Raw genomic sequence first — 9,555 nt, 5'->3', positions numbered from 1 at the left:
AGCTAGAAAAGTTAGAAAGGGGATTTAGTAAATTTATTGATAATTAGCATCTATTAGCAAGGAATAAGAATTTTAGTTCTTGTAATTTTAAAATTAACATTAAAAACGAAATATTTCCTTACTATACTTAGAAGGAATTTTATTTATCAAACTTCATAGCTGGCATCATCAAAACACTAGAAACGTTCCCCCCAAAATTTTACTATTGAATATTTTTGTTTGTAAAATTTCTAACAAAATCACCAACGAAAAAATTCGATGCTAAAATCAGTGACGGGTTTCATGACTTTGTTACTAATGTAAATTAGCAACGAAGTTACATTATTCTGTAAGGAATTTGTATTGTTGCAAATACCATTTACTTCTTGTCGTGCAATTAATAGTAATTTACATCAATTGCATTTAATTTTGTAATTTACTAAATTTCTAGACCTATTTAATCTCCTACAATCCATATCTTTAGTATCGTTTATTAACATCCCATATACCGCATCGAATGTGCAACAATGTCTATTGATACTATAGCCAATGCCGCTACTTTGGATTGTGATTGGTCCGAATATTTTATGACCAAGAAAAGATCATGTACATTCACATAAAAATATTATTGAATTTTTGGCTTATTCTACCTATATTTAATATTATTTTTTCACTAGATTTAGGATCAATCCCAGTCCATCAAGCCCGGTCCAGGCCGAAATAAACCCACATAAGTTATCACGTATGGGAGGCCTTGATTCCTTATCCCCGTTTGGCAGGCTTTTGGGCTTCTACACGAAATTACGTTCATACCCCTCATTTGGGACATATTACACATTAAACCTCTCATATCTGAATTCCATAAGCCCATTTGTATTAAGTTTTGTTTGAAATTTATGTTCCCACTTGAACTTGAGACAGTTTAGATCATATTTCACAAATTGGAGACTGTTACATCAAACATGTTGAAAGTTCTGCTCATATCCTTTTGTTCTTAAATTTTATTTTTATTAGTATTTTAGTATTTAATTTTTGTTGAGTTTGTTACCAACTAGAGTTCAAAGTGAGTTAGTTTTCTTTTTTAGTTAGGACTCTGTTCTTTATATATAGTCTCATATTTTTGTACCTTTAGAACGAACGAGGCCGGGAGTTTAGACGAATAAAGAACGAGAGAGTTTAGATGAATAAAATACTTGAGTTTTTGGATGAATGAAGCCTAGTTTTTCCCTCTCTAATTTATTACCATGAATATACTTTGTTCCCCACACCTCAAATTTTAACAAAACAATCCCCTTGAATCCGAGACTCGTGTGATGAAAGCGTGGAATAGTCAGGCAAGGGAGATTGAAGCACATTGACGTTGTTGAAATAGGGTTGCACAACAGTGATTGGTGAATAGAAGAGGGGGAGGACATATTCGGCCTCCGCAACGATGATTTGATGGAGCGAAAACATTGGTGGTGGCCCTTGGAGTTTCCGTCTTTAGTCCATTTGAGATGCGACAGGTCGAAATTGGGTAAAAAATAATTTATCCCTGTGTTTTCAAAAGAGGTAGAAAAAAATACTTGTGATAAATTAATTAGTAAAAAATTTTCTATGAAAACACAAATAGCTTAAATACTCACATTGCATGATGAGTCGCGAGTGCATAATATGTGCCCATTTTTATTTTTTTTAATTAAATAATAATATTTATACCCCTTATCATGAATCGTATAATTTTAATTGATTAAACCAACTATCAAAGATTTATTTTTTGAGACTAAACTTGAGTATATATTAATTGGCAAGATCACCAGTCAACAAAGAGTTCACCCCAAAGGGTACATTAAAAGAGTCCCTTTCAAGGTTAAGTGCACTACGGGCCATTTATGTCCAATTGAATTGCCCGACCGAAAGACAAAAGATATAGAAACAAACTCAATTTGAACTGCTAAAGAAATAATGTCAAAAATCAAAGGACCAATAGTAGAACGGTCCTGTGAAGTTAGGGAGATCCTGGAAAGAAGTGTAGCACAATCCCCTTCGATTTTTACCTTTCACCAAGATTTTCGAAAAGATAAAAGTATTGCCTCTCTTGCCGCAAATGTTTTTGCCAAGAGTGCTGGTCCTTTTCGATTCTGAAATTGAAAAAAAAATCCACATATGGGACTAAATGTGTGAATTGGTTTGAGTGTGGGACTAAAATTGGAAACAGGTCCAGACCAAAAATATAATTTACCCTAATTATAATTATAGCTACAATATCAAGGAATATACTTTTATTTTACAAAGAATGTGGGGTGTTTATATACTTCAATCGCACCCCTACCCCAAGGATCTCAGTCAAAGGTGCATAGTTGGTGGGATTGGCCAAAAGAATTGGTTAGGATCCATTTAAAAACACTCGATTTAAGACCAAATTCACTAATGTTCATGATGAATTTAGAATAATAATTGATTTTTAAATATGCTGCAATTAGGCCAATTTTTAAAAATAGGCCAGCTCTGGCCCTTCCAATTAAGGCTCGGATTAGGCCCAGTGTGCCTATTCTTTTTTATTTTGTGAAATGGTTACTATTTCATGAACTTAAATAATAAGTTAATTAATAAGCTTACAATAATAAACTCAGATAACAAGTCCGAAAAGGACTTAGAATAAACCTTAAAACGAATAAACAAAACGTATTAATGAATTAATGTATTAAAAATTTAAAAGTAGAAAAATATTGATAAAATACTTTATATTTTTAAAAGTATAAAATGCATATTAAAATATTTAATTTAGGAGAATAAAATAAAAAATATATTATAATAATTATTTTTTAAATATATTATAATATTTATTTTTTCAAAAGAAAAAAAAAAATTAACCCAACAAACCGAATCAGGACCAGGTGGTCCTAAGCTACTGAATTGGTTCGATTATAAGTATGAATATGTGGGACTGGCCCCATATCAGCTGGTCCTACGCTGAACAAACCTTTGGCCCAGTCCAGTGCCCCTATTGAGTTAAAACTCTAAGTAAGATCTTTACTGTATGGTTGAATGAATATTATAAAATAAAAATACTTTTGAAAAAATTTTGAAACTGTTTTTTTCACTGTTTTTCATTGTAAATCTTTTAAAATTAAATAAGAATTCATGTTATTTCAGAAACAACCTTATTACGATAATAATGTTACCTTGTCAAGGTAAAAATTATTCAAAAAAAATAAAATAAAATCACAATATAATTTTGTTTTAAAGTATTATCCTAATTATATCAATGAATAAAATTTTTGAATGCAAAGTTTCAAATATTTCATGTGTTTAATTTTCCAAAATTCTTAGAATTAACCTGTCAGACTATTGCATCCATCTAAACAATCTGAAAATTATTTTACTATCTAAATAATTACATTTTAAATTACAAATTTTCAAGTAATTTCATAGAGATAATTACACTCCCTTCTCCTGAAATTTGATATAATTACTCGTAGGTCTCCTATGATTTGAAAAATTACATCTAGTATCCTTGAGGTTTGCTTCTATTTAATCTAAGCCCTTCCATTAGTCAAAGTACACTGAATTTGCTCATGTTAATAAAAAAACTGAATGAAAATTGATATTTACCCTTGATTGACTTATTACTGGCTTATAGCAGGTCAAACAATTTTTTTCTGACTAAATTATCCTTATACGGTGAAAATATACCTCTTTACATGCATTAGTGCATTAAGACGTATGGGGATAATTTGATCATAGAAAGATTTATTTGATCTATAGTAATCAGTAATAAGTCAATAGGGGATAAATATATATATTTTTTTAATTCTTTTATTAGTATAAACAAGTTCGATGAATTTTGACTAACAAAGGGATTTATTTATTAGACAAAAGTAAATTTTAGGGATGCTAGATATAATTTTTCAAACAAAAGCAGATTTATGTATAATTACACCAAACTTAAAGGGAAGAGAGTGCAATTATCCCTAACTTTTAACTTTTAACTAACATTGTGACTTTCTACATGAATTCACCTCACATACACTTATTTTCACCAGAAGACTCCATCACTATGTTTGGTTTTGTGTTTAAAAAACAAAACCTTGTTTGGTTTTGTGTTTTGAACACCTCCACTAGGTGTGCAATTGTAATTTATTTTTTTTTATTATTTTTTTATTACTTTTTATTCTTCTCCTAACATAAATATATATATTATATTTCACAAATAAACAAAATACTATATACATACACATATATATATTACTAAATATATATATTCAAAGATGTGTTTGACAATGAACAGTAACTCCTGTCTCCCAAATTCCAACATCAAACCTACACCACTTATTTTACACTATTTTACATTATATCAAAACACAAATCCAAACATACCATCTATCTCAAAACACATAATTACTTATCTCTATTTTTCTCTCTCTATCTCAAAAACATCAAAACAAAAGCATTCAAAACATTAATCCCAACATAATGCATATGTTCATAATTTTCCACAGGTTATTTACACATCTCAACATCAATCTTTGCTAATTGCTATATCTTTTGCTTAGTATTTTTATGGGAGCGGAAGCAATTCAAAGTAAAGAATAACAAAAATACATATTCGAGGCTCTAGAAACTCACCTTAGAAAGTAAAAATAGCTTATTCTTGAATTAATTTCTTAACCCAGTTATCTATTTAAAGAAAATGAATCCTAAACTCCTAATCTTAGTACAGATAAAACATGCCTAGAATTGACTAAAATTTGAACGGTCTCAAAAGCATGCTAGACTCTACAAAAAAATACCCTACTATGATAGCAGTACTCCAGAAATATATTAACTAACTATAGAAAATAAGAAAAATACACAAAGTTCACAAAAAAATAGAAAAATATAAAAAATCGCCCGAACAAGGGTAGATATGATGAAATTTTGCGACAATCGACGACTCCTCACAACGGTAGATATGATGAAATTTTGCGACAATCGACGACTCCTCACAACGAAAGTGTGATAGATTCGATTCTCCTTTCCAACAAGACGAAAACAGCGGATGGCAGGTCCGTTCGAAAATCTACCAAGTGCTAACCCTTTGATATCCAAAAAGCATCCTTGTAAATGATATTCTTATGAAGAATAATTATTAGGAAATAATAAACCAACACAAAAATCTGCATTCAAATTCTTGCAAACGCAAAATTTGATTGCTTAACTGTTGGGGCAAACCAGACAATTAATGTAACAGAAACATAGATGAAACTAAAACAGGAACAACCACTAATTAAACACAATTAGCAAGATTAAACAAACAAGAAGTAGCAAAATGAACATGATTAACCAAAGAAGAGACTTGTTCTAATCAACATAGCTTTATCTTACAGGCTTCAACTACAACAGAAGTATTTCAGACAGATAGGTAGAATTAACATATAGCAAAGTACAACTCTCTCATTCGAGGAATTCCACAACCTTCCTCGTATAAATCAATTGCCTCCCACAAACAAGTGATCAACTACTGATCAATACCTTCCAACCGGGTCATCCACCCGCTTATACACTAAGCTTCTCCATCTCCTTCCTCAGCGCATTAGCCCTTACCAGGCTCCCAATGGTGTTCACAGCCAACTTCAAATCCTCCAACGGGTTCCCGGGCACGACCCGCTTGTACAAATAGCTGTCGAAGGTCATCTTCTGCACATACTCGTCGGCGCACATCTCCACGAATGCCTCCTTCGCCGGATTCGATCGGTAGAAAACCTTCTGCAGGATATCCAAAACCTTGTACGTCGGCCAATACGTCTTGTCCCACTTCTCCAAATACACCCTCAAATCACTCTCCTCCACCATCCTCTTCCCGTTCTCCGATCCCTCCACTATCGCCTCAGCGCACATCCGCCCGCTCTTCGCCGCGAAGTATATCCCCTCGCCGGAGCATTTTGTAACATACCCGGCGGCGTCGCCGACCAGCGCAACCCTGTCGAGGACTCGCTTTGGCCGCGGGTGTTCAGGGATGGGGTGGGCTTCCACGCGGATGATTCTCCCCCCTTCGATTTTGTCTCGGGCGCGGAGTCTAGTCGCGAGTTGGAATTTCTTGATGTCGCCTTTGTGGGTCACCGTGCCGGTACCGACGGCGACGTGGTCGCATTTGGGGAAAACCCAACCGTAGAAATCAGGCGAGACATCTTCACCGACGTACATTTCTGCCAAATTTTCGTAGTACTTCATTTTTTCATCTGAGATTTTGATGCGCTCTTGAAAGGCAATGGCGTAATCGTAGTCGCCGGCGTTGATGCCTTTTGCGACGCGGGAGTTGGCGCCGTCGGCGCCAATGACGGCGTCTACTTCCATAGTCTTCTTCTCGCCAGCGCTCCCTGTTTTCGCGTTGTAGTCGGTATAGTGTAAAACGTACGGCGCGTTCTTGGACTGGGGCAGGTCCATTTTCAAGAAGAGGCCGTTGATGACAGTGGCTCCGGCGTCGGAGGCGCGGTCGCGGAGGTAAGCATCGAGTACTTCGCGGCGGACCATGCCAATATACTCGTGGGGCTTCAGGGTTTGGCCAATGTCCACGGCAACATTAGAGGGCGAAATCATCTTCATTTTGGTCACTCTACGGTCAATGATGTCCAGCGGAAGGTCGAATTCCCCGACCATGCATAGAGGGATTGCGCCGCCACAGGGCTTGCAGTTGTCCAATTTCCGTTCGATGAGGAACGTCTCGATGCCTCCCTTGGCCAGTGTCTCCGCGGCGGCGCCACCAGCAGGACCGCCTCCAACCACAGCGACTCTAAGGTTGCGCCCAGTGACTCGGGGGCTGGATTTCGAGGCATTTACGCGTAACCTACGGTAGGGCAAGGTGGTGGTGGCGATGGGCTTGGAGAGAACTATAGCGTTATTTTCCGGCGTCGACTGGCGGAGGCCGACGAAGGTTTTGAGGGCGATGGAAGCCATGGGGGGTGATTTTAGTTAAGTTAGTGGCTGAGAGTGAAGAGGGTGGGAGATTTTATGAGTTTGAAGTGATTTTTGTTGGATATGGTTGTGGGATTTGAGGAGGTGAGAGCCGTAGGATGCGTGGGAAAGGAGGGTGAGGATTGGTTGAGGATAATGGGATGGATTTTTGCTTTGTTTGTATCGATTCAGATTCCAGTGGGAGTAAGGAGTGCAGTAAACTTTTGCGATGTGTAAGAACGAGGTCACTGATTTTGCATGTTTTGAGCGGTTCTGGTTCGGCCACGTCATGCGGGGTACACACACACAATTAGAGCTATGTCTAGTACTCGAGAACAGCTTCCCCGTGCATTCTCTTGACGAACTGTTCAAATTCAACGAGGTTTTGTCTTTCCATGAGAAGTGGGTTGAGCCTCATCTAAGTAAAAGCAGAAAAATGCCTCCCATCGGGGTGCTCAATAAAATGGTCGGGCTTAAGTAAGAAATGTTGAAAAAGTGAATGAAAACTCGAAATGATTGAGAGTAATGGTGATTTTGAAGGGAGTGGGAGCGCCACAAAAGTGTGAAAAATTAAAAAATAAATCAACATAAATATGTAAATTTTATCAAGGGATGTATTCTTGATCTTTTTTCGAACGTTCGATGTAAAATAAAAACAAATAGGCCATAGGAATAATAAGAAAACTAATAAAGAGGAAAATATATGTAAAAATGACTTACTCATTTTTAATACGACTATAAGTGTTGATTATACCATTTTTTTATCCAAGATCCCAACGTTGAAATCTTCTGAAGACGTCCACTCTCCCACTAGTAGGGTGGAATAACAATTTACCTCCCTTTAATATTGAAAATGAGTATATTATCCTCATATGAAAAAAATATAGCAATTTACCTCACTATATTTTTAAAATGAAGCAGTTTACCTCCTTATAAAGGAAGATAAATTACTTCATTTTGAAAAACATAGGGAGGTAATTGTTGCATTTTAAAAAAATACAGGGAGGTAAATCGCTATTTATTTTTTCATAAGGGGGTAATTTGCTCATTTGCGATATCATAAAGGGGTTGCTTGCATTTTTTCCCCACTAGTAAGATATGATTTTTCCATGCTAGTAAGAACAAGCAGAAAAGGAGCAAAAGATCAAAGCAATGTTATCGTATTAACATGTTGATCTTTTGAATCTCATTGATCTCTAAATTCTAGAGAGAGTATGGAGAGAAAGAGAAAGAGAAATCGACAGATGAGAGTGTGTATTGTGTGTTAGTTGAGGGCTAGGTTAGATATAGGTTTATATGTGACCTAGTCATATATCCAATATAAAGTCTTGACCTAGCAAGACTCTAAACTAGCCTCCCTATCCACAAGCCACATAGTGGCCGTCTACACCATCATCATAAAGAGGAGTGTGGCTCCTCCTTGACCTAACCAAGCTCTAACCAAGACTTTGGGTTTAGAATTTGAAATTTAAAAATCAACCACACATGAGGGTGCACGGGTGAATTTGGAGCTTAGAAATCAGCTACTCATGAGTGTGTAGCTAGGGTTTTTGGTTGGTCAGAGTCTAACTAGGTTAGGAATCATGTATATACTTGACTAGGTCATATATATGAATTTTATCCAACACTACCCCTCCCCCTCAACTTCACTCTCTACACACCACAAATTCGGCTGCTCTCTCTCTTGTTCTTTCTCTCCATCTTTTAGGTTTTTTTCTTTGTCTTCTAGATCAAAGGAAAACAAAAGAGAGATCAAAATACGCTAATATATAGAGATTATTTTGATCTCTATCTCTCCTGTGGAGGTTTTGCTACCACGAAATCTCCACATCTTTTAGTGGTGGTGTGTCATTCTTGGGAGGATTTTCATATCGAGATCTCATGGTGTGAGTTGAATGATATATATATATATATAGACGTGATTCGTTTGGTTATATAGTCTTTTTACAAATCTCAACGCATTATTATCACGAGTCTCAGAAATGAGGAACCCACTAATTCCTTGATGGTAATAGGCTTGGTATAGCTCAGAAGAGTATATAAGACTAACTTGAAAAAAATTCCAGTATACGAAAATATTTTCTTATTAATTAATCCGTTAGTTTTTAACTCATTTGATCAATTAGGTGGACTATACATAACATCTCATCCACTATTTAATCTTCTCCAACTTGTTCGTTTTTGTTATACTCTATTTAGTAATTTTTCTCAACCGTAGTAGTTTATAGCTCAATTTTTGGTCGTTTACATAATTAGAGATTAACCATAATTTTGGTAATTATTTCGTTAAATTCTCGTGGAATTGATACTTATTAAACTACTTGATAGCTAGTGCACTTGTTAGTAGCCTATGCACATTTTGGCAATCAAGATTTTTGCGCCATTGCTGGAATTTAATCTTAAATAGTATCAGAACTCTCTAATCTTGGTTAATTTGATTTTTTTTTTATTTTACCTCAATTGTTCTCTTTTTTTTGTTAACAACTTTATGACATGAAGCAGTGGTGGACAGTTAACATAATTCGACCCAAAAATTGAGAGAACGTTCCACTGATAGAAAAACACCATTGTAAGAGACAAAAGTAGTGGAAGCTTGGATACAAAGGAATGACTTGCAACCATAGAACTGACTATCAAGAACATAAGAGTCGTAAAAACACCAAT

General features: G+C 35.6%; 1 protein-coding gene across 1 annotated transcript; it reads right to left on the bottom strand.

Moving 5' to 3' along the window:
- Nucleotides 5,297-6,914, bottom strand: LOC105157101 (geranylgeranyl diphosphate reductase, chloroplastic). Its single transcript, NM_001319685.1, is given in 1 exon segment — nucleotides 5,297-6,914. A coding segment is annotated over 1 exon segment (1,398 nt). The 5' UTR covers nucleotides 6,895-6,914; the 3' UTR covers nucleotides 5,297-5,496.

Source organism: Sesamum indicum, linkage group LG3, assembly GCF_000512975.1.
Source record: "Sesamum indicum cultivar Zhongzhi No. 13 linkage group LG3, S_indicum_v1.0, whole genome shotgun sequence".
In the NCBI taxonomy this organism is placed as follows: domain Eukaryota; kingdom Viridiplantae; phylum Streptophyta; class Magnoliopsida; order Lamiales; family Pedaliaceae; genus Sesamum; species Sesamum indicum.
The sequence above is the reverse complement of the archived record's forward strand: the minus strand, read 5'-3'. Positions and strand labels throughout refer to the sequence as shown.